Source organism: Mustela nigripes, chromosome 2 (assembly GCF_022355385.1).
Source record: "Mustela nigripes isolate SB6536 chromosome 2, MUSNIG.SB6536, whole genome shotgun sequence".
Taxonomy (NCBI): Eukaryota; Metazoa; Chordata; class Mammalia; order Carnivora; family Mustelidae; genus Mustela; species Mustela nigripes.
In genome coordinates, this window is record NC_081558.1 from 127285431 (window position 1) to 127310986 (window position 25556).

Genomic DNA, 25556 nt, shown 5'->3' on the forward strand with positions numbered 1-25556 from the left:
TGGCCATCTCCCGTGTCCTCACATGGCAGAAAGGGAGGTCTCTCGTGTATCTTCCTCTACTAAGGGCACCAATGCTACCGATTCAGGTCCCCACTCCTAAGACATCATTTAACCTCCTCATCAGCCTTATCTCTAAATACAACCATGGGGTGGGGGCACGGGCACACACATTCAGTTCCTAACAATAGGTATTTAACCAAGGACAGGAGAGGCAAAACTGCTTATTCAGGGTCAGGGAGTGTGCTGACGCCGTTGGGGAATAGCCCAAGGTTAGGACAGGAGCCTAATGGTGGGTAAGCTTAGAGAGGAAACTGAGCTGGGAAGACTGAGCCCCCAGGGAACCTCCCCCACTCCCTTTCCTTCTCTCCCCTTGTGAACCAAGGTCCCTTCCTTCTACTCCACAGGGCTCTTATGGACATCCCCAGGGGTCGTGTTTGCTTTTTCACTGTCAACCAGCATGTCAGCTAACAGCAAATCCCAGCAATCCTTCACTCATCTGTGTACATCAACAACTACAAAGACATGCTCATTTTATTTCTTTGATTGCATGATGAAGAGCCTTTTCACTCAGTTTTTCCTCCCCCCCCCCCACCGTACATTAAAATTCCACATTCTTCAAGGGGAAATGTAAATGAAAAATGTAGATGAGGGGCGCCTGGGTGGCTCAGGTGGTTAAGCGTCTGCCTTTAGCTCTATCATGATCCCAGGGTCCTGGAAACCAGTACAGAATTAGGCTCTCTGTTCAGCGGGGAGACTGCACTCTCTCTCCCACTGCCGCGCTCTCTGTTCATTCTCTCTCTCTCAAATAAATAAAATCTTACAAAAGGAAAGAAAGAAAATGTAGATAAAATAAATTTTTGATTTTAAGGCCACAATTAAGGTTTTTTCTATCCACTACCCATCTTTTTAAATTTTTTTAAAGGAAGGAATTTTTGACCTTCATATCATTAATATAATAAATTAAAGACACAGGGACAGCGTGTGCTGTTGCTCCCTGGTCTGCGAAGAGCCTTGTCCTCTTGTTCTCCTGAGGCTGGCGCTTTGAAGAGAACAAAGTAGTTCTGGAGTTTTCTCCTCCTTCCCCAGAGTCATTATTATCTGAAGAGCAAAGAAAATACAGCTGAATGTTGCTTCACCCCAGCACTTCTCAATCTTGCGTGCCTGTTTCATCTTGTGGTAGTGATGGCATCGTTCCCGGCTATGGGGAGTATAAGCTTTTACCTGGAGTGCTTAAGCAAAGAGTAATTATTAATACTCTCAGAGGAGTCCATAGGAATGAAAAGAAGTAAACAAAAGGAAGAAGCCCTTTAGGCATGCTCACAACAATAAAGCCACTATTCTCTGTAAGGGCCACCCAAGGAAACGGCCTTCTCTCTCAGGCCCCTTCCACTCCTGACCAGCACCCCACCCTCAACTCCACTCCCATCTCTAAAGTGTCACACCTTCTACAGCTTTTTTCACAGCTCCAGTTTCCCCTGGGGTGAACTAGCCTGTCTCTGGTCAGTCACACAGAAGATTAGAATCAGTACTATAGGGTATGTCGTTTACTAAACTATAATCAAATATGATGGCTCCCTGGAGATGATCAAATGTGAAACTGGTTAAGATTTTCTGTTTGCAATGTAAATTCAGTACAGAATTGCCTATCTGGTGGTTTGTATCTGGTCACTCACCAAGAAGCTATTTTTTCCTCAGGTCTCAATTATTCTTTCCGCATAAAATTTTTTATTTTGACACATTTTATGTGGAAATCCTTCTAAAGTGAATAACAAGTTTTCATGACTCCACCAGTAGGGCAAACAAAATATAATTTAATTCGTTACCAATCTCAGGATTATTAGAGTGTATCCTGGTTTGTGGATCAGGACTTTTCCTCACCGAAGAGCTGCCCTGCCTCTCCGCCTCTCCTGAGTGAATTGTGGCAAGCCCAGCAGCTACTAGGTAGAGAGGACTCCTGAGTCAAAGGCTGTTGGTTGTCAGATACTTGGCCTCAGGACCTTCAGCTGGGGTCCCGACATAATATGTTCTCAGACATTCTGGGAAAGAGTTCTATCCAACTCCTCAGGAGCAAAGACTTGGCACACGACAGTAGCTACACCCAGAATTACAGATGGGGCTCTCTCGTGATTCTGTGGGAAGTTTGCTACTTAACTTGGCTTGTGCTGCACAGTATGTCATTTTCTGTCCACAACTTGGTGAAAGAGAACTTTTCTGAGCTCCTCTCCAAGCATACGTGGGCAATGCAAAGCAAGCTTTGTGTATCTTGATAAATGACAAAGGAGTAAGATTATCCATTCTCCAAAAATACCTTGAGCAATACAACCCAAAGAATGATACCTTCAAGCCTACGCCTATTTCAAGTAGATATAATCATCACCACACTTGAATTAAGTGGATAATAGAAGCTTCTAAACATCCTGCTTTAAAGTCTTAAAAAAGAATTCGAACTCAGTCGTAGTGATGACTGTTGTATAATTTGAACAAAGAGTTAATCTTTGAAGACAACAGATACCATAACTAATTAAAATATCTAGAAGAGAGATACTAACTGAACCCATTCACTTACTTGGATATAGTTTGCTAGAAGGATGTTTTATTGCCAGATGTTGATAATGATATTTAAGAAAACATTATGAACAAAAAGAGATTTACAAAGATTACAGTTCATACCATCAAACCCTCCTTTGTCAACTTTCTGCATTGCAGACGGACTTCACTTTTCTTTTTTGGATACTAGGTATATTTTACAACACTTTGATCCTGTTCAAAATACCATCCAGGATTTTGGCTCTCCCTTTTTCCTAATGAAGCCCATATTCATTGTCTTAGCATTTTTGACTCTTTGACTCTTTAACCTCAATTTGTCTTTCCAGTTTAGTTTCTAATCCTCCTTATACAAACCTATACTCTCACATTATTAGACATTTCTTCATTCCCTAAGAAAACCTTGCACTGATCTTGTACCATTTCTAATGTCATCTTCTCTGTGAAGCCTCTGTGATCCCTCCAACTAAGAGATTGGTCCTTTATCTGCACTTCTGTAGTCCTTTGTACTTCCCATGTGGCATCCGTCACATACGGTGTTGCATTGTTATCTGGATCCATCTTATCTCTCTTACTACATTGTAAAGTACCTTAAAAGCAGAATGGGAGTTAATTTCTCCTAGGACTATCACTCACAATACCTAACATGGTGTTTTACATATACAAAATGCAAGATGATCAAGTGATATTCCCTGTGTATGCAGCAGGTCACTTTCAGTGGCAAAATAACAGAAACCTAATGCCCACAGGCTTAGTTTCTAAAAGAGGAATGTATTGACTCATATAAATGGCCAATCCAAGGGATGCAGCTGACTTCATGTATAAAAGGATTGAGGGGCTCAAAGAATGTCATTACTGTTATCTCTCCTCAACTCTCTGCTTTTTTCTATATCTCTTTGTCTTCATTTTTCAAGGAGATATTTTCCACATGGTTTTCAAGAAAGGCACATACAACCTCAGGTCACACACCCCAGGGAAGAGAACTATTGGCTCTTCCTGGGTTTCATAAAGTTACACCAGATATAGAATGAAAGCATAGTTTTTAATGGAACTCAAAGACAAATGATAAGAAAGCATGCTGGACAGTAAAAAACTATAAAATTACATTAAAAAATTACAAATCAACTTGCTAAGAGTCTTACAGAGTAATGTAAAGGTTAGCCTTACCATTTTTAAATTTTAGTGGAAATATCAAATCAGCAAGCATATATTATACAAATGTGTATTGTGCTCAATAGACACATATGATATAAAAGCCAAACTCAACCACTGAAGAAATGTAGTCTAGTTGGTGGCTAAAAAAATTTGATGCATGACAAATAAATGAATATAAGACATGGTATTAGCCAAATGTTAAAAATTGCAGCACCGGTGGCACCTGGGTGGCTCAGTTGGTTAAACATCTACTTTCGGCTCAGGTCCTGATCTAAAGGACCGAGGATCAAGCCCAGCATGCAGCTCTCTGCTCAGAAGGGAATCTGCTTCTCCCTCACTCTCTCCCTCTGTGTTCTCTCTCTCTCACTCAAATAAATAAATAAAATCTTTTTTAAAAATTGCAGCACAGATGATAATTTTAATAATAACTCAGAGGGGCACCTGGGTGGCTCAGTCTGTTAATTTCCAACTTTGGTTTTGGCTCAGGTCGTGATTCTGGGGTTGTGAGATTGAGCCCCTCATGGGGCTCTTCACTGAGTGTGGAGTTGGCTTGAAGATTCTCTCCTTCTACCCCTCCCCCAACTCAAGCACCCACTCTCTCGATCTCTCAAATAAATAAAATCTTAATGGTAATAATAATAATAGCAATTCTGGAAAGACAGGGTGATTGTTGAATAGAATGCTCTTTGAAGGTTTTATAGAGGTTGGGAAAACTGTTTTGTTCAGTGAAAGATGGATTGTTTTTGAATTGTTGGAAGAGGGTAGGAAGAAATTAGGGTGGAAGGAAAGAAAATTAAATGGTCCAGAGGTAGGCATTCTATTTGGGGAGTCATAATTGTAGACAACAACTCAGATGGAAAATTTGTGTCTAGAATGAGGTGAAATGGTTATAGTGAAGTTAATTTAAAGCAGACTTTGTATAGTGGGAGTCTGAGTTTGAATTTGACCTAGTTCTAATTTCCACTATATGCAGGTTCGAAGAAGAGCTTAGAGGGAAATCCAGCTACAGGTCATAATAAAATTGGAGTTCAGTCTTTGGAATAATATTTCTACTGTGAAATAGGGGTCAACATTTCCATTTATGCAGGTTGTGAGCTGCACAGCACTAGTGGGCACCAATCACATTGCAGTCTCTTGCGGTTGTGCAGTGCACTACACTTATAACCGTGTATGGTTATTAAAAATAAACCCACAAGCCCAAGATTGAGTTATTTGACCCCAGAACAGCGAATGAGGACTTAACTGCAATTTCAACATCTCCAGGAGTAGAATTTTAAGCCAGTCAATTTAGAATTTTGTGGTCAGCACCAATGAGGTAATTCTGTTACATGGGCCCTCTCTATCCCCCAAAGGAAGATGAGGTAATGCACCTAATAAATCCCCCTGGCCTTCCCTGTAAGGGAAGGTGACCTTGCCTAGAACACTTCCTTCTTTTCTTTTGCTAATAACTTATTGTCCCACCCTCTTTCCTATAAAAACCTTCCATTTTGTACAATTCCCCTCAGCTCCTCTACTTGCTAGGTGGAATGCCTTCTGATAAAAGAATCAATTAATAAAGTCAATTAGATCTTTAAATTTCTCCATTGAATTTTTTTTTTTTTAACTTGGCCAATCTGGATGACTTTCAAGAAACAAAAGAATATATCAGTTCGACATTGGTGGAACACAGGTAGGTGTTAAGTAGAACTTGAAGAGAAGGAAAAGTGGGGACTAGATTATGGATTGCCTCAAATTCCAGACTAAGAAATATGGACTTTGTTCTATTATTAATGCAGAGGAGGGATTGGGGAAGCCATTGAAGGATTCTGGATGGAATAGTATTTTAGGTGAATTAAATTTAGGCTACAGGTTGGGGATATATACAAGGAGCAGAAATTAGCAAATAGTGAACAATTAAAAGGTCATTCATGTAGTGCAAAGAAAGTGGACCATGAGATAGAAACCAAAGGAGATATTTGGGAGGTGTTTTGGTTTGGTTTGGTTTGGTTTGGTTTGGTTTTTAAAGAAAAAGAAGGAAAGGCAAGAAAGAGGGATTTTATAAATCTTTTATGAAAGAAATATGTGCCCTGGAACCTATTATTATTATTTAAGTAGAGAATGAAGGATAAAAATTACATTTCTTTCAGATCACTCCCAGTGACTTTACTGCTGGCAGTTGTATAGGTTTTTAAAGTAATTTCAGATATATTATTCCATATGGATATAGATACTTCTTGAAATAATAAAATTAAACAATGTCCTAAGCTTATATAAAAAAATCACATCTAAAATACAGAAATTGTGATTCATAACCTACAATAGAGTGCAATGTAGAATTTTAGTGACAACTCTGTTTATTTGGACCAGAAAAGAATGAATGGGCAGTGGCACCAACATGTCAAAATCAGACTGTTCAAGTGTTTCGGATCCCATTATTTTTCTGGATCCCATTCTTCTTCAGGGACCTTGTTCCCTATCTTTCCTCTTCCCATCATTGAATTTGCTTTTAGCATTTTAGAAAAACATTCTTTAACCATCCTGGGTCATCTCCTTGCTGTCCATCAGTCCATGCTGCAGGCAGAGCAAGGGTACATTTCATGTCTCTGTCTCTTTCGCACTCGGTCACTTCTCGGTCCATCCCACCTCTGCAACTTTGCTCTCTAAAGATAACACAAACCTCCTATTTGTTATTTCTGTTGGACAGTTTTCAGTATTTACCATCTTTGACCTCTCTATAGTAGATAATAGTTTTCCTTTCCTTCATTCTTGAAATGGGTTCCTGGTCCCATTCTGTCTCAACTATGTTGCCTCTACACCCTTGACTTTCTCCTATCCCTTCATGTTAGTAATCCTCCAAGGTTCCATCCTTCACACACTACTCTTTCTCATTATACCCACTTTATCTGGGGAATTTCATTCACTCCTTCTAAAGCATATACAGAGAGCTGTCAATTCTATATCTCTAATCCAGATCTAAAGTCATGTATTTACAATTGGATGTTCCATACACGCTCCACAAAACATGCCCAGCACTGAACTTCTTACTAGTACCTCAGTTCCATTCTTCTTTCCCTATTCTCTTCCAAATGTATGGAACCACCATTTATGCAAGGAACTATGATAGAAAACAGCTATCCTTGATTCTTTTCTTCTCCAACCTCCACGTGATTGTTAATTTTAGGTGCCAACATGATTGGGCCACAGGGTCCACAGATATTTGATTGATCATTTCTGGTCGTGTCTATGAGGGTGCTTCTGGATGAAAATAACATATAAATTGGTAGACGTAATAAAACATATTGCCCTCCTACTCCCCTTATCTAATCCATGAAAGGCCTGAATAGAATAAAAGGCTGAATAAGAAAGAGGTCTTACTTTTTGCCTTAAGGTCTTTAACTTGAAACATCAGTCTTCTACCTTTGGACTCAAAGTCGGGTTGAGACATATATCAGCTGCTCTCCTGGTTCACAGGCCTTTGAACTTCAATTGGAAAATTGCCCTCAGCTCTTCTGGGTCTCCAGCTTGCTGACCACAGATCTTGAACTTCTCAGTCTCCCTAAGCACATGAGACAATTCTTTGTGGTACAACTCTTCCTATAGAAAAGTGTGTGAATACACACACACACACACACACACACACACACACACACACTTTTGGTTTTCTTTCTCTGGAGAACCCTGACCAGTTCAGATTTTGGTACCAAGAGTGGATCTAGAGGACCACAATTTTAAGGATGAGTTTTCTGAATTAGTTCTGAGGTTTCAGAAATTGGCTCTCTAATCTCATTAGATTGGTAGATGGTAATGACCCTATTTCCAATAGTGAAGAGAGCACTGATAGTCCCCAACAAGATCTGGAATCAGAGATATGCAAAATATCTTCATTAGATATTCTAATCAACCACTTAAAAGAAGTAAGGAACTTGGTGCCTAGAGTTGCGATACTTTCAGACATTTTGGAAATCTAATGAATCTAATGAGGCTGGTTGGTTGATCATGTTGCTGGACAAAGTGATGAAAGAAAGGATGAGCTCAGGGAACTGAATTTTCAGTTCAAGTGTCACATAAATGACCTAAACACTTCTGTGTATGCCCTAAAGGTGACCCTTATCTCCTGCAGCCTCAGGGCTGAGATTCTTGAAAATCAAACACAATTTCATCCTGCAGTTCGCTGAATTACAGCACTAGTTGCACTCCCAGCTCCACAGGGTGTCCACTGTTCAAATGAGGGCATCGATTGGGAAAGAATAGAATCTGGCCAATTGGAATGAGGACCTCTAAGAAGAGCCTGATGAGGCTGGGGACATTGAGCCTCTAAATTCTGGCCAGTCTTCTTTCCCAGTGGAAGTGGACTCCTTACTCCCAGTAGTATTGGCTTCTCCAATTCCCCCTACTTCCCTTTGGAGGGAATTAATTGTGCATTGCCCAAGGAAACTGTAATGCTCTGCAAGACAAAGCTGATTTTCCTTAGGACCCACATCTACTGCTCCTCTTTACTTCTAGACATGTAATTAGACTCAAATTCCAGAAGGTCCCAAGGATGAGATACAAAGCATGACCTATGAGGAGGTGTGCTACACTCAGAATTATGTGAATTTTCTAATTTATATAGACTAAAATATGGAAAATATGTATGGGAATGAATAATGAGGGTGTGGGATAATGATGGAAGAAGCAGAGTTGGATCTGGCTGATATTATCAATATGGGCTTACTAAGCAGAGATCCTGGATTTAAAATTGTAGCTCAGGGAGTTGGGAAGGGTTTAACAGTTTTAGTTGATTGGGTAAAACAAGGACCAAAATGGCCTACCATGAGGAAACTAGAAACACTTGACCTACCTTGCTTAAACGTAGAGGAAGGGATTCAAACTCTTATGAAGTTTGGAATGCGAATTTGTCAAATTAGTGGATTTTTCAGTTAAGACTTACCTACTCTGAGAGTCCAGGTGATATACCAGAGTCCAGAAGACACCTTTCACCACAACTCAGAAAAAAAATTGTGAATAGTGCCCTAGCATCCTTAAAGAGCTCTTCTGTAATCACTCTTCTTTGTAGGCTACTCTTTACAGTGGGGACTACAGTCACTGAATCAGGAAACCTAAATGCAGTGGGAGTAATTGGATCCTGGGTTAGCAAGAGCCAAGTGGTAGCACTCAACCTTCAAAGGCAATGGGCATGGTTACCATAATGGATAGCAGTCAAGCGGTAATCAGAATAGTCTGAGTTGCACAAAACTATGGCATTGGATGGTTCACCATGGTGTTACAAAAAATGGGATAGATAGGAAGTCTGCTAAATTCTCACTTGATCTAGCACAACAGAAAAGTTTTAGATCAAGTAGCAAAAGTCTAATCTGAATCATAAAAATGAGTCATGGCTTCTCAACCAATTCCTGCACTTGATCAGTTTTTAGACCTAGACCCCTTGAGTAGAGAAGACACTGAGCCCCCTTGAGACAGAGTCCCTGTACACCACCAAAAATTTATAATCTTTCTCCAAGCCTTCACCCAAGGGACCTCCAGGCTTTTACCAGGGAAACTGTGCATTGAGAAAATAATGAAAACTTTTAGAGACTATGAGACACTGGCTCTGAACTGACACACTAATTCTAGAAGACCTGAAATATTACTGTGATTCACCAGTTGGAGGAGAGGTTTAGGGAGGTCATGTACTCTGGGGGCTTTACCTCAGTTCCCTCTTATAGTGGGTCCGTGGGTCCTTAAACCCATCTGGTGGCTGTTTTTCTAGTTCTGGGATGCATAATTGGAATAGCTATAATTACCAGCAGGCAGACTCCCCACACTGGCTCCTTGACCTGTGGTGTAAGGATTATTACGGTGGGAAAGGCCAAGTGGGAGCCTCTGAAACTGCCTCTAACTAGGAAAATAGTAAACCAAAGCAATATTGCATTCATGAAGGGACTACAGAGATTGTGCCAATATCAAGGATACAGGTATGACAACCCCATGACATTTCCATTCAACTCACCTATTGGGTCTATGCTGAAGACAGATGGATACTAGAGCATAATGGTTGATTTTGTAGCCTTTAACCAGGTGGTGACTAACTGCAGCTGTTATACCAGCTAAGGGTTCATTTATTTATTTATTTATTTGACAGAGAGAAATCACAAGTAGGCAGAGAGGCAGGCAGAGAGAGAGGAGGAAGTAGGCTCTCCGCCGAGCAGAGAGCCCGATGCGGGACTAGATCCCGGACCCCGAGATCATGACCTGAGCCGAAGGCAGCGGCTTAACCCACTGAGCCACCCAGGTGCCCACCAGCTAAGGGTTCAAACTGCTTTGAGCAAATTAACACATCCTCTGATATCAGATATGCAGCTGTTGATTTGCAAATGATTTTTCTCCATATCTGTTAGTAGGAACAAGCAGAAGCTACCCGTCATGAACTGGATATTATCTGACCCACCAAGTCGTAAGGTTAGCATGTAAAACAGCTCTCCACCAACAAAGAGAAATGGTACGTATGTGGTGTGCTTTAAAATGTACTGAGGCTCATTTATATCTCAGAATATGGTCCACTTTGGTAAATGGTCCACAAGCACTTAAAAAGAACGTGATTCTGTTGTTGAGTGGAATGTTCTCTACATGTCAATTAGGTCTTGTTGGTTCATAATGTTGCTCAGGTCTTTCATATGTTTACAGATTTTCTGGCCACCAGGAGAAAAGTATTGAAGGCTCCAACTGTAGTTGTAGATTCGTCTATTTCTCCTTGTTCCATTAGTTTTTGCTTCATGTTTTTAGAAGGTCTACTATTAGGCACATAGTCATTTTGGATTTTTAGGTCTTCTTGATAAATGAACCCCTTTTCATTATGAAATTATCATCTTTCTTCTTGATAATATTTTTTTCTCTGAAACTTTCTCTAAAAAATTAGAAAGTAAAATAAAATCTCCTTTCTCTATTATTAACATAGCCACTCCATCTTTATTTTTATTAACATTCTCATGGTCTATATTTTCCCTTTTTGGGATTTTTAACACTTTTTTAAAATTTTGAAGTAATTTTAGACTAACAGAAAAATTGCAAAAATTGTTCTCGTGTACCCTTAACCAACTTTTCCTAACACAGAATGTCTCTTCAGTCTCCCGGGGTTGTCTCCTGTTGGGGACATGGCTGCACTTGCCTGGGCTCTTCCTTCTCTGTGTGGCAGCTTTCTGGCCAGACAGTAGTTAGAGCAGTCATGCCTCTTTTGTTTCCTCTCTCTCTGGAAGCACTCTTTCTGGATGCCTTATGGCTAAGCCATTGTGTCATATATTTTTGTTCAGTTTTTTAGTTACCTCAGGCTCTGGTGTAAATCTGGACCCCTTATATAGTATTTTGTACCCTGTTTTTGTTTTTTCATTTAGCATTCATCATATCATGGTACAAATACCATGGTACAAATACCACTTTAGTTACAAATATCACTTTTGTTACTGCCCCACGCATATAGGCTGGGAAACTTGCCATTTTCCTTCCCCTGGACTTCTGGTGTGCCTCACTGCCATGGTAGCTAGTACCTGGGCCTCTGGCTGCTGTGGCCACTTGGCTGTTGCACAGAGGACAGAGAAATTTCTGGGACTTTACACCCTTCAACCAAGCCCTGAATTAATGACTATATGGAGCAGTAATATGAATATAGCAGCTCTCTTGCTCCTTAGGGGAACAACTCTGAGTATGATCTACACTTTTTCCAGAGCTCTTCTGAGTGCGCAAAAAAGTTCCTTTGGGATTGCTCATTTGCCATCTTTCCTGCTATCCTGATTTTTCATGAGAATTCTTCCTAATAACCTTCATCCACGTGAAAGCTTTCTTCAGGGTCTCTTTCTGAGGATTCCAAGCTAAACAACTAGCTTTAATGTCTGCTTACTATTTCTTTTAGAGATTCTGGACCCAATTCCATCATGGGACTGTGTTCTTCCCACCCACGACACCAAGCAATTCTTGGACACCAGCAGGCAGTCTGAAAATTCAGCTCAAGTCCAGTCCTATCTAGGGGAGCCTGGGTGGCTCAGTCATTTGGGTGTCTGCCTTGGCTCAGGTCATGATCCCAGAGTCCTGAGATCCAGTGCCGTGACGGGTTCCTTGCTCAGCAGGAAGCCTGCTTCTCTCTCTGCCCGCCACTCCCGATGCTTGTGTGCTCTATCTCTCTGACAAATAAATTAAATCTTTAAAAAATATTTTTAAAGCCAATCTTAATGTAAAATTTTTAAAAAACATTGCTATTGTCACTTGTTATGAGATTATTAGTATTGGTTTCATTTCTTTGATTACTGAGATTGAATACTTCTCACATATTTGCTGGCTGTTCATCTACTTATGAACTATCCATTTATGAACACTTTATGAACTATTATCTGTTTATGAACTTTGCAACTTTTTATTATCTTTGTTTTAACAATATACATACAATTATATAAAGTTGTTAGATCTATGTAATTCATGCAGTCTATTTAATCTATGCAAATATTCTCTATGCATCTGCTTTTAAACTTTTTAGAATTGTTTGAACTATGACGATTTTGAATTTCAAGTAATCCAATGTATTTATTTCTTTTCATTTGTTTTTCCTAAGGCTTCCCTACTTAGAAATTTCACTACATTTAAAATCAGATAAATTTCATTCTACCTTTTTCCCCAGATTTTTTTTTTTCTTTTCTATCTCGCTATCTTGTAAATTCCCATTATTTATTTTGGTCTTTGTTAGGGAACAAAAATAGATTTCATTGAGTGTTGTTTATTCACTCACTCAATTAAATTGTGTTCAGTGTTTATTAGGTACTAGATAGAGTGCTAGAGACCTTGTTGGTAAAGGCAGATATTGAGTGGGTCACATCTGAAGTTGATGCAGGCTGGCTGGGTCCGAGGACCCAGAGAGGTACCACAAGACCAGTCAAGAGGGTCCTTGGCTTCTCACACACAGGACAGAAATCAGACGGGAGCTGAGAGGCAGTGAGAGCAGAATTTATTTAACATATAGAGTGAGTGTAGAGACAGAGCATCTGAGAACCTCAGAAAGGAAAGAAGAGTGAATTTTGTCTTTGCTTGGGGACTGGGATTTTTATTGATGGTTGTGTTCCAATGCACAGTGTCTTCTCAGGCATCTAGAAACTAAGATGAGGGTCTAGATGCTCTCCATAAGTCACTTATGCCCTGCAGCCAAGCGACTTGATGAGTCTGAGATCTCAGGAAACATTCATGATGACCCAACCTAGTCACTCCTTAGATGTGCTGGAAGACTGCAAAAACAAAAAAAAAAAAAGAAGAAGAAGAAGAAGAAGAAGAAGAAGAAGACAAAGAAGATGAAGATGAAGACGACGAAGAAGAAGAAATAAAGAAAGAAAAAAGAATAGAAAGGAAAGGAAAAAAAAAGAAAAATCATTAAATCCTTGACTTTTACGAAGAGGACATACACCATCTGTTTGGTTTTTTTTTTTTTTTTCATTATATTAAAGATTCTATTTATTTGTCAGAGAGAGGGAGAGCATGCGCGTGCCAGCAAGGGGAGCTGCAGGCAGAGGGAGAAGCAGGCTCCCCTCTGAGCAAGGAGCCAAATGTGGGACTGGATCCCAGGTCTCTGGGATCATGACCTGAGCTGAAGGCAGATGCTTAACTGGCTGAGCCACCTAGATGTCTCACACTTTTTTTTTTATAAGGTAGATGTAATGTAAGGCTGAAAGTCCTAGCAAGAATAGAAGCAAGAAAAGGAGGATAAACAGTTTTTCATGGGGTTGCTTTAGTTTTCCCTGTCCCAAAGTCACTCAGTGAAACAGTTCACTTAATTCACTGCTGTTAGTGGAAGAGAGAGAGTGGGAAGATGTGTGTGAAATGGCTGCCCCAAGCTAGGTAGTCTACCCTCCTGTTCCATGTGTGATACCAACTCACTCTTTATAGAAAAACAGATCTTAGGATCAGGGATATGTTCAACAATGTTAAAACCAACATATGAGTAGAAAGCATCATTATTCTGAAGAGAATAGATTTTCATGAGTTATTGAAAATATCCACATTTTCCCCCTCTTTATCTAATTACTTAAAAGTAGCAGTATACAACAAATTATTTTTCTTTAAGCATTTTAACATGATTGCAATAATATCATTTGTGCAATTTCACATTCTCCTTTTTGCATTTAATGTTATGAAACATTTGTAAAAGTCATAAACTGCTTAGTAAACATATCTAACAGTTATACACAAAGTCTTTTATATACATAGAAGGTTTTATTTATTTATTTTTAAATATTTTTATTTATTTATTTGACAGAGAGAGATCACAAGTAGGCAGAGAGGCAGGCAGAGAGAGAGGAGGAAGCAGGCTCCCTGCAGAATAGAGAGCCTGATGTGGGGCTCGATCCCAGGACCCTGGGATCATGACCTGAGCCGAAGGCAAAGGCTTTAGCCCACTGAGCCACCCAGGCACCCACATAAAAGGTTTTAAATGGGCCAATTACTGTTACTCAAAGCAGAGTCTGTTTTTCTTCTTAAATAAATACATACCATTTTACAGATTCTCTATTTGGGATATTATCATACAATCATGCTCATTTTGGAGAGTGTGCACATTTAATCAGAGTGAATTAATACAAGTACATACAACCTTAGGCCTCTCAAACAAATTTCTTTTTCAGTTAGCCAGGTAGTCTTTTCAATTTTCTTCTTCTTAGTGACTCTTAAGACCATTCATTCCATAATTTATTGAGCCTCTAAAATGGAAAATGAACTATAATAGAACATTGCCTTAAGAAGTAACATTCCAGACATTCCAGTGTATTTAATGTGGCCCTTCAAATCTTTAACCTATCCCTCTCCACGAGCTCCTTGAAGAAATTCTTGTGTGTGCTAATCCAAAAATAAAAGCCCCCACAGCAAACTTTCCCTCAACCTCATCGCCTTTTCAAGCTTCATTCAATCTATCTTCTTTTGCAGGCAAATTATCAAAAGCAGAGTTAACCCTACTACTCCTCTTCCTTTACTTGTCCGTCGCCCATTTATTCCCTAGCGCACTGTAATCTTCCACTCCACCCCAGTCAGATCCTTCCAGGCCTCCTTGCAGGCTTTATCTCAACTTCCTTTGAGTTCTATCAACAAAGCTCCAAGTTCTCTTCTTAATACTTTCAGTTTCCCTGTTACTCCTCTTACACACCTTTTCTTGATCACCAGTTCTTCCTTTTACCTCACTAGTCATTTCTGTGTATGGTAGAATCCCTTAACTCGGCTGAACCAACTCACTGGATGATGGGAGGCTCTCTCCTCTGTCAGTGAGTCCCTTCCCTGTGCACTTCAGGGCTGAGGACTCCTGGCACTTAAACTAATCTCCGCTTGGCCTGTGTCTGCCTACCGAACTGAATGCCTCACAGAAACCAGTGGGTTGTTATAAAAGCCGCTTATGCAATTGCACTTGCTATTTTAATTATGTAATTTAATCAACTGTTATGTAAACTAATGAAATAGGAGAGTGAAAAAAATAAGAGTTGTTTCTATGAAAATCGAGATAAGTGATTTGGAAAAGCTCCATAATGGCTGGTATATGAAAGAAAAATTGTGGTCAACTTAGGTGAAAAAACCAAGAAAAGCTCCTTCCAACTAGACATATTTGCATTGAATGACCTTACCATACAAATATCCTGAAGATCTTGCCCCACTCAGTGAAGCAGAGACTGGAATCTGAACGATGTTCTTTGGCTTCAGCGGCTCAGCAGAGTTCCCACCAACAGATCTGCACACAAAACAAAGGCTTTGCCCTGCACCAAAAGAGAATGGAAGCAAAGTGATGTTTCTTTGTTTTGAGGGGTCTTTGCATCACTTTTCTTTTTCCCAGCTTGAACTGCCTCTGCTGATTAACCGATCCCATTGCCTGGTCTAACAGGAAATCATGGTTACATCATGAGGCCTCTTTTTCTCTTGCTTTGTTCTCTCCTTGAGTAATTTAATTTCCAGCCAGAGTTTTGATTTGGCCTTTAAATCAACAAGTACCAAATCCACAACCTCTTCACTGGAAGGGTCCATGGTTCATTCATCATTATTTCCTCCACCTTCCATTTCGCTCCCTGCATTATGCCTTGCACACAATAACTACTTGAGAAAATTGTTGACATAGAAAGCATAATGAAAACCTTAGTCCGTAAATTATAACCAAGGAATTAGAAATCTAGCTTGAATAAGTGGATTACAAAAGTCCCTTGGTTTAAGGCCATAATTCATCCATTCTCAACTATTAAAGAAGTTCAATTAATAAATATGATTGGAAAATTATCATTTTAAACTGGGTAGCTGATTTTTTTTTTTTAATCAACTGTTAGTTTTCCAGAAAAGTATAAATAAATTTAGGTCGACAATGACAAGTATCACTACAAATTCAATTTTATCTAAATGAAATCTAAAGTTTATCTTCTTTCTTGAATCCTGTGGGTTCATTCTCTCTGAAATGAGGCAGCACAGATAGGATCATCCCTTGCATTTTACAGAGAGAGAATTAAGGTCCTAACTGTTCCTGACTTACTGTTGACATCATAGATAGTTTGTAACTTAAACGGGATTTGTATCCTCCCAGTAGGCATATTGAGTCACCTTTTGAATATTCCTGAAGCCCTTTACAATTGGGCAAGAGAATCAGGATCAAAGAAGCAAAAAGTGAAACTCTCTGTCCTTTATTATGACTCATCTACTTACCAGCCTATCTAGGATTATGCCATTAGGGTTCAGTCCTTTGGCTTACCCTATTTTCTCACAAAATTCTTGAGAACAATAATAAGCTAATAATTCATTTGTTAATATCTTCCTGTTAATTAATGGATCTAATTTGCTTTCCTTGGAATAACTGATTACTTGTAGGACAGTAATAGATGTTTTGAGGAAAATTATATTAGATTTTGTCCTTTGTCTTCAAGAAGGGAAAGACAGTGTGTGTATGTGGGTGGGTGATAGGGAGTGAAGGGCATAGTCCTAGACAAGGATCCTGGGAATCAAAAGATTCCTAGGATGTTGGATGCCAAGATTTAAAGAGCTGCACTAGAGAACAGAATGAGAAGGAGCAGAGCGAGGGAAGACATGTGTTTTTACTTCTCAGTTTTAACATGAGTAGAACTTAATGCTGAGGTAACTTGACTCTTAGGATCTTTTTCTTTTTTTTGAAAGTTTGGTCTATTTTATCTCTAAGTAAAACCATTGATAGTCCCTTTGTTTTGACTCAAAATATTCCTGAAACTAGAGCATAAAAAACATTTATGGAGCAGATTATGATTCCCTTAGGAATAGTTCTGAAATTGAATGTTAAATTTCTGACCAAGGACTTAGCATTGGATACGTCGTAAGTACGAAGAGCCATGTCCCATGACAATTAAGAAATTACTACATGTATCTATCATATAATACTAAAATTCTAATACCGATTCTATAAAATGGTCATGGATAAAACAAGCATGTCTTTTATACAAAGCAATCAACAAACTACACATTTTGGGGGGGAACATTAAAAATGTCATATTTCATTGGCTACTGATCTTCCCACAGTCTATTTGTCTGAAGTCTCTGAAGACAGTGAGCTGGTGAAAAGCTGCCTGAATGAGCCAATGGAAGATTTGGGAAGTCCGCCTCACCTGAGTCTCACATACGGTCCTTTCCCATATATTCTAATATTCTATGAAACTAACTCTTTCCTAAAAGTGATATGTTAGCTATAATAAACATTAAGCAACAAATTCAAAATATTTCTTATGCCACCTTAGAATCTGGAAGAGTTTATGGTATGCTAGACTGTCCTGCTTTAGAAAGATGTTAAAGACATTTGAAATAATAGTTCTTATTTCTTTAGTCTAGCTACACATCTACAGATTTAGGGCCTCCTAAATATTTTTCATTTTTTAATTATGAAAAAATTTTCATACTTTTTTAATCTGCTAACAATTACCACCAAGTCATTAGCAAAATTTTGTGGAAAATGAGTTTCAAAATACCTCTTACAGAGTCCTCAAAAAAACAGAATACCTTAACTGTAGCTTTCTTTACTTCTCAAAACAGTACATGTAAGTGGCAAGCAGGAAGCCATGTGTTAATTAGGTGATAGCAAATGGGTGAAGTGGCAAAAAGGCAGAGATGGTAAGTATAGTTTTCTACAGAGGAAAAATGATAGTTGATTTCTGCAAAATTTACATGAAAAGGCTGAAGCTGTGCTTTATTAAATAACTGAGAAGTACTGAAACACCATTTACAATTTTATTTTTTAATTGCTATATAGTTGACATGTAACACATTAGTTTCAGGTGTATGACATAATGATTCAATTTAAATATTTATTGCAAAATGATCACCATAATTAGCATCCATCACCACACAGTTACAAATTTTTTTAAAAACAATTGTTTAATATTCATCACCTTTTCTTAGGTAGATGTCTCTTGCAAACTGTTGAATTCAATTTGTAGTAAAGAGATTTAATTCAAAAATTTCACAGACAATGGAAACTACTTAGTCTAGGATGGGTCATCTATTTTTACAAATTATACACCTGCTGTATCCCTCAACTATATATTCTTGCTTTTCCCTATTTTGAAAATGAACAAATTTTATTGAAAATGACAAATTTAGTAAAACTAGAAAGAATGCTAAGATTTCCAAATATTACCTTAGTCCTTCTCAAATGTAAGGCCTTGAATCTTGAAGTTAATTTCTTCCTCCCTTAGAAATAAAATATTAAACTGATGAAATATCTCAGGATATATAACATCTAAAATTTTATATATTGTTAAAAATATAGCATATAGAAATGTAATTATATAATACCATTTTAAAAATGATAAATAAAAATAAAATAGAACTAGCAACGGACCTCACAAGACCATTAGAAATAGCTCATCTGTTACAAGTTCTACCCAAAGGCAATGTTATGTAAATTCAATTTATAGACCCTGGATAGTTTCCCCATGTTGGCCTCTCAAAGGCTTTATACTGATATTTTTAAGAAACTAGCAGCATACTTCACCTTGGAAAAGTAATTTTATAAAGACACTGCCATTAGTGATTTTATATACTTCTACATACCCTTCCTGAATTTGAAATAATGGGTAAGTCCAGGTAATAATTTTTGTCCTCTTACAAATTTTATGACTAAAATATTGAGTTGTGTTTTATGGCCTACATTTATTATATTCTGTACAGTCAGCCAGCAGCTTTAGGCAAAGAATACCTTTGGAGTCTGAAATCAGATGCAAAGGAATCAGGGGTTTCAAATGAGTAATCATGTATTCCAGAAGCATAAGAATGTTCCAAAGATTCTGAAATACAACTAAATACTGCATACTGTGTAATGTGTGAGTAATAATTTCCCAATCCTCTGTACAATTTCTTCCTTCCTTTCTCTGTCTCTTTCCCTTCCTCCTTCCCTTTCTTTTCAGTTAAGATAATTTTGTCTCCTAGTATGGGCCAGGATTATTGCTATAAAACTTCATTTCCTCCAGAATAGTTTTGGTAGTACTTCTGGAGGAAGAGTTTATTTAGCAAATCATACTCTGATAATGGTAAGGACTTTTCATAAGGAATTTTAACAAGGTGGCAGGAATTACCCAGTCTCAATTTTTAAGAATAAATCTGAAAGAGGGAAATTTAAACAGTGGTAGATTGAGTAACAATTAAGACTACGTAGTATCTGTACGACAGAACAAAATTCTAAAACTTCCTTAAATAATTTTCTTTTTAAACCAGGTTCTCATTTTAACGGACCAGACACAGTTTGTTAATATCATTTGTTAAAAAAGAATGAGAATTTGGCTTCCACAGGAGAACAGCAGGATTCTAACCTAGATCCCCTTCTGCTGAACTCCTACATTTCTGCATGTTGTGGGTCCTAGAGCTATCACAGTCCCTTCAATAAACTTTGGTTTCTTTACCAAACTGTGAGGCTGATACTTAATCTGGGTATGATAAGTGAGATAGTGTTAATTGTAAATGAAAGCATTTGAACAATATAATTACTGTTATAACATTATTTATTAGGGAAAAGTAGATGCCTGGCAAACTTAGGTTTCATTAGGCTAGCATTTGTAATGAGGGTTATTTTATGGTTTTAGCATTTCAGAGTCTACCTAAAAAAGTTCTGCACCAGGGACCGACCATCTTTATGTTTAATGTGGCTACGCAGATCTACCCTCATTTTGAGCACTCGTCTATTATTGGTAGTGATAACTAAAGTCTGGTTAGAGTATCATAAAAACTATGCAGCATGAAATAAATTCCATGACACTTCTGAGGCATTTAAGAAATAATTTACTTTCTTAGAAGTTAGGTCAAGAGCAGAAACAAAATTATCATTCATGCCTAACCTGTATTCCCCCTCCTCAAGTACATAAAAAGAACAAAAGCACTGTTTTCTTTGAATTTGATTTTCTTTGAAGAGGTTTGTGATTATTACGTTTTACTTTGTTTTGCATAGGGAACCTTTGTTAGCCTTCAAAATGTAATTTAGCAAAAGTATGTACTTTTGCAACCAATCAAGCAAATACATATGACAAAATGTATGCATATTTATTTCAGCCTCTGAGATTTGTTTTCAAATTACTCTGTTTGGAGCCCGGGGAAGAGTATGAGATCATTCATTTCCCGTCTGCCAAAGGCAAGCTGATTTCCCCAACCCACATGGACAGTTGAGCAGTAAGTCTATCGTGTTAGCGTGCTTCAGTCTCCCGACTCGTGTCCTGCCATCCGTACACAGGCATTCATGCTAGCACGCGGATGGGGCAAGAGTCCACTGGCAAGACCTCTCCCGTGCGGCTACGCAAATTATGGGGACCGTATAGCCATCCCGTGTATCTGCTGCACCTGCCCTTTGGCTGGGGAAAGAAAGAAAGGGTATTCGGTAGAGTCTAAGCAGCGGCTTCCACCCATTCTCTCCCACTTACATACACGGTACTTTCTCCCCACGTGCATTCCGAGGGCTGGATCACACACATTCACTTGCACTCTCACACACGTGCGCACCATACCTCGCCCAGCCGCAAGCCGGGACACGTCGCCCGCGCACCCCAACCTCCCCGCTCCAGGCTCGGCGGGCTCTCCCCACCCACCCGCGCTCCACGTGGGCGCACCCCGGCGCCAGGCGGCCGCGCTGCCCACGGAGCCCCTCGCGGGCCCTCGCGGTGGGAGGGAAGGCGCGGCCCCGGGGTCGGACGGACAAAGCGGGCGTCCAATCGAGCCCCGCACTGCCTCCCCGAAGGGAGGGAGCGGCGGCTCTGACGGGCCCAATGAGCGGGGAGCCCGAGTGGGACTTCCTCCCGGAATCCCGTTGGCCAGAATAGCGGGGCCGTGGGTGACACGTAAGTTGGGTGGGAGGCGGCGGCGGCCGAGGTTCGGCAGCCCCGTCAGTGACACCGGCCCGCCGTCCCCCACACCCGGCCGGGCCAGCCGGTCCCCGCCCATCCACTACCCCGGCCGGCCGCGCGCGGAGGCGCCGCCTGGAGTCGGGTCTCTTTGTTGGGCGCGCACCCCCTCCTTTTGGTGGCAACAAAGTCGCGCAGTGGGAGCCGCCGCGAGGGGGCGGGGAGCGGCCGGGGCGGGACTCCGAGCGCCGCCGGGGGCAGCCGAGCCAAAAAGTGGGGAGGAGGAAAAGAGGCAGACGGCGTCTGGGGACCGGCGCGGGCACAGCCCGCTCGGAAGTATGCGGAGGGCCCCCTCCCGGGCCCGGGCACTCGCGGAGAGCCAGCCTCGCAAAAGTTTGCCGGCCGCTGCCCAGGCGGCGTCGATGGCTGCGCGCCCCGCGGCGCGCGGGGGCTGAGCGGGCGCCACTTCCCCTCGGGCCCCGCTTTTGTGTCTCGCGTCTCCTCCTCATGCTGCGTCCGGCCACCTCTTGCGGCGGCCGCTGCTGAGGCGCTCGCTCCGGCGGAGGGGAGGAAGGGACGGCGGCGGCGGGGGCGGCCGCGGCGCGGGGTCCAGGCGGGACTATGGGAAACGGGATGTGCTCCCGAAAGCAAAAGCGGATTTTCCAGACGCTGCTGCTGCTGACCGTGGTGTTCGGCTTTCTCTACGGCGCGATGCTCTACTACGAGCTGCAAACGCAGCTGCGGAAAGCCGAGGCGGTGGCGCTCAAGTACCAGCAGCACCAGGAGTCCCTTTCCGCCCAGTTACAAGGTACGGTTAACGGGACGCGCGCGGCCGGTGGCCAACTTCGCCCGGCGCCTGCCGCCCGGACTGGAAAAGTGGCTTTGGTGAAACGTTAGCGCAGCGGGTGCCACCTCTGACCATCGCGGACATCAGAGGCGAGCCCTGCTGGGCCGCCGGGTCCCCGAAGTGTCAAGGGAGATGACATCTCCACCTCCCACTTCCTCCGGCGGTTACGTTTGAAATTGGTGGCACCAGCCGCGGGTCCCGCGGGGCGTTGGATGGGCCGGCGCCCACTGAGCCTTTTACCCCATCACTTGTCAGTGGCCCAGCTCCAGTCTGCGCGGGCCGAACAGTAGCCTTTCCTCGGTTTCTGCCAACCCATCTCGGAGGGGCATGGTCTCGGTTGCTGTGTATTCGCTGTGCAGTTGACTTTGTCAGTAACATAAGAAATGGAGAGTTTGGCAGTGATTTCTCAAACCTTGCTGGGTTTTTTTTCCCCCAGGAGAAATTTAGCCGTGACCTAGCTGCCCAAACTAATGGCCCATTAGTTTCTGTTAACTTCATAGGATGACTTTAACGATGTTGGGAGTGTTGGAAAAGTCCACACTGCTACTGTTCACCATCCTGCTGGTGTGTTTTGGGAGGGGGGTGGTAAAAAAAAAAGTTTATCTTGCTGAGTAACTTTTAGTTTGTCATAGAGGTGGGAGTGTATGTGTGTTGTGTTTTTTACAGTCAGCCTTGAGAAGCCCAAGAGAAGAAACACAGTTTTTCATTCTATCAGATACAGTGAACACAACTTGAGCCAGACCTGCGAAAGATTTAAAGTTCCTATCCTTCTATTTTAGAATCTCGTTTAATGTAAATTTCAGAAACATAAATGATGCATGACTGCAAAGTAAGCACCGTGTGGTCTTAAGAGCATAGTCACCCTATACATATTTTTTGAAAGCTTTTACTTGTGTCTAGTTTTCAACACTCATGCAGTCCTTTCCCCAACCAAAAATAAAAAAATAATACTAGAAAGCTGTGAGTAGTGAAATGTTGACACTCTTTGCTGATAATGCAAATATAGCTTATTTCATATTACTGGGAAGATACAAGCTGGATGGATGTTTGTGTCAGTGTATGTGTATACAAATAGAAAACAGATGCCTTTTCGTTGCTTCAGCTATTTTGAGTGTTTTCTAGTAAAAAAAAAAAAAAAGAGAGAGAGAGAGAAAATGACATGCTGCTGATTGCTTGGTCTTATTTTCTCTTCCCAACTTAGAAGAAAGGGAAGTATTTTTAGCTTACTGAAGCTGCATAGCCACAGGCAGTAAAAATATGTGAACTGGGTTTTTTTTCTAAAGGAAAACCTGTTTTGATACAGACCTGGGTTAAGAACATTTTTCTTTAAACTTGTTGAAATTTACCCATGGCTTATCGTTGTTATTCAAATTCTGGATATTTATGTATTTACCTATTTACGTAGAAGGCATTAGTGGTTTCCCTATGAAGTTCAGTACAGTTAGACAAAAGGAAAATTTTGTCATCTAATACTGCAAGGGCAGGACTGAATTTTCACACATATGGCTAGAAGGGGCATGTATGGTGGATTATGTGAGGTTGGTGCCTTAGTGTCTTAGTTTAGGGGACCCATGCAAACAGACACTGTCAAGTTTACCAGTACATCCTCAGCACTGCACAGTGCCTCACACTCATGAGGGAATCAATATATATTTATTCACTCAACAAATGAGCTGTTATCCTGAACTGTGGTGAGAAAATAAATCCTGCAGGCTATTGTCTGCTCTCTCAGGTTTCCCTTTCCTGTCTCTGCTTTTTGAAACAAAACAAAACAAAGTAACAGCAAAATATTTTGCCCAAGTAGAGCTTCTGCCTCAGCAGCCAATGCTGGAACTGTTTGACTGAGGCCCTGATTTCTGAGTCACCGCCTGTATTTGCAGTATGCTTGCTTGCTTGCTTGCTTGCTTTCAAATTTAATTTTTTCCCAGTGTTCCAATATTTGTGGTATTTCATTTTGAAAATCAATCTCAATTTTTTTTTCTCCTTTGATTTGCCTTTTTTGGTGGTGATGGTGGGGCGAACGTGGTGGTAAGTGACAATACAAGGCCATTAAAATCTTCAACATTTGTTTTGTTGCAGATGAAAAAATGTAGCTAGTTCAAGTGGTTGCTAGTTCAAGGCCTTAATGTCAGTTTCTTAAAGTATTTTGCCATTTCCTCTTGAGTTGTGGTGCTGCAACAATTATAACATGGTTATGCATAAAGAATTATTTCCTAAGCAGGCTGCAGTTTCTTCTTATTTTTTAATGGATTGATGATTGACTTCTGTAGCATTTATTTTGGATTTCACATCTGCATGCCATTTAATGAGGATTTTTCTGACAGTATGCCGCTTTTGCTTCCCTTTCCAATGACAAATGACATTTTACTCAGCAGCGCTGTGTTGTACCACCTGCATAGATTGTTTTGAAGGCATTAGGCTCTCCATTCTTAGGACTTGTTTAGTTAAGTGAGATCTCTTGACCTGGCTTGGATTAAAATCAGAGTTAATTATGAGTGGCCTTTTTTAGAAAAAAAATATATATGTTACTCTTGAAATGTTTACATTTTGGCCCCGTAATCTGAAGGTATACATTTGTTAAGTGAGCATTTTTAGGTCATCTTCAGTTTAAGGATGGGTTGTACTCCAGAGATTATTTTGAAAGTAGGTTATGTCTAACTCCAAGTGCCTTTTGCAGTAGACCTGTGCCATAAATAGGAGACAGTAAAGGGTGACCTGGGGAAAGTTCCAAGACTAAGCAGCCCCCTTTCCAGGAAAAACAAATGTCTATGTCTGCCAGGCAATATATCTGTTTACTTCTCTATCTCCCACTTCTGCCACATGGAAATTACACTGAGCAGTGGGGCAGAGGTTATATATTGGTGGCAGAGGCAGTAGTTACAATCTTTGACCAGCACAGTGTTTCCTTAATCTCTTAAATTTTTTTAAAACTGCTTTCAGGTGGGCCATACCCCACTCCTGGTCATACACAGTGTTTCTTAGCTCCCACTGCCCATTAGAATCAGTGGGCAGCTCCCAAACCAAATCAGTCACCATCTGGGGGGGTTGAAACCCACATGGTGCCCTCCCCAGGTGATTACAACATGCAGCCAAGGTTGAAAAGTGCAACCCTGTAATCTTAAAACTGAGCCACTTGACACATTTACTTTACTTGGCCGCAGAGACATCTGAGGGTTTTGTTGTTGCTTTTCCCCCAGCATGTGATTCAAATTCTAGCCCTGCAACTTTTTGTGTGAACTTGGCCCTCATTTTTCTTCTTTATAAGATGGAGATTAGAATGATCTATTTCACAGGGATAACGAGAGGATAAAATAATGAATGTGTAGAAGCTCCTAGCACATCCCTGGCACATAGTAGGTACTGCTCCTTAAAGATGATCTGTTACTATCATCATGGTCCCTGTGTGAGGTAAGGTATTTCACAACTTTCTCTTCCCATGTTTATTATGGGTAAATGTTTTAAAATTGACAAAATTTGTTTTTATAATTAGCTACCTCCTTTTATTTTACCTGATTGGACATCAAATGAAATGGGTAAATGGACATAAATCCAGATACTTTCCTCCAGAGAAAGGACCTTCAGTGACAATTTAAACTTAAAAAATTAAAGTAGGGTTACTGATTAACTCTCTTTGTCATACCTGATAAGAAGAGGGTGTATCTCCTAGTGGTAGGCAATAACCTTGTGTAACAGGATCTGGAATAGAGATGGAACTATTTACATTT

At 40.5% G+C, this 25556-nt stretch overlaps 2 protein-coding genes across 5 annotated transcripts in view; one reads left to right on the plus strand and one right to left on the minus strand.

Moving 5' to 3' along the window:
• Positions 1-12626: 12626 nt before the first annotated feature.
• Positions 12627-21906, minus strand: LOC132010526 (proline-rich protein 2-like). The gene is made up of 4 exons (XM_059388343.1): positions 21829-21906; positions 20733-21685; positions 15291-15394; positions 12627-12917 (listed from the first exon to the last, which is right to left on the minus strand). Exons 1-4 carry the CDS (start codon positions 21904-21906, stop codon positions 12901-12903), a joined length of 1152 nt encoding a protein of 383 aa, XP_059244326.1. The 3' UTR covers positions 12627-12900.
• GOLIM4 (golgi integral membrane protein 4) overlaps positions 21606-25556 on the plus strand; it is an 86533-nt gene continuing 82582 nt past the window's right edge. For all 4 annotated transcript variants that reach the window (XM_059391597.1, XM_059391598.1, XM_059391600.1 and 1 more), the window contains exon 1: positions 21606-21792. In XM_059391597.1, coding sequence (XP_059247580.1) covers positions 21606-21792 — 187 coding nt within the window. The remainder of the gene's footprint in view (positions 21793-25556) is intronic.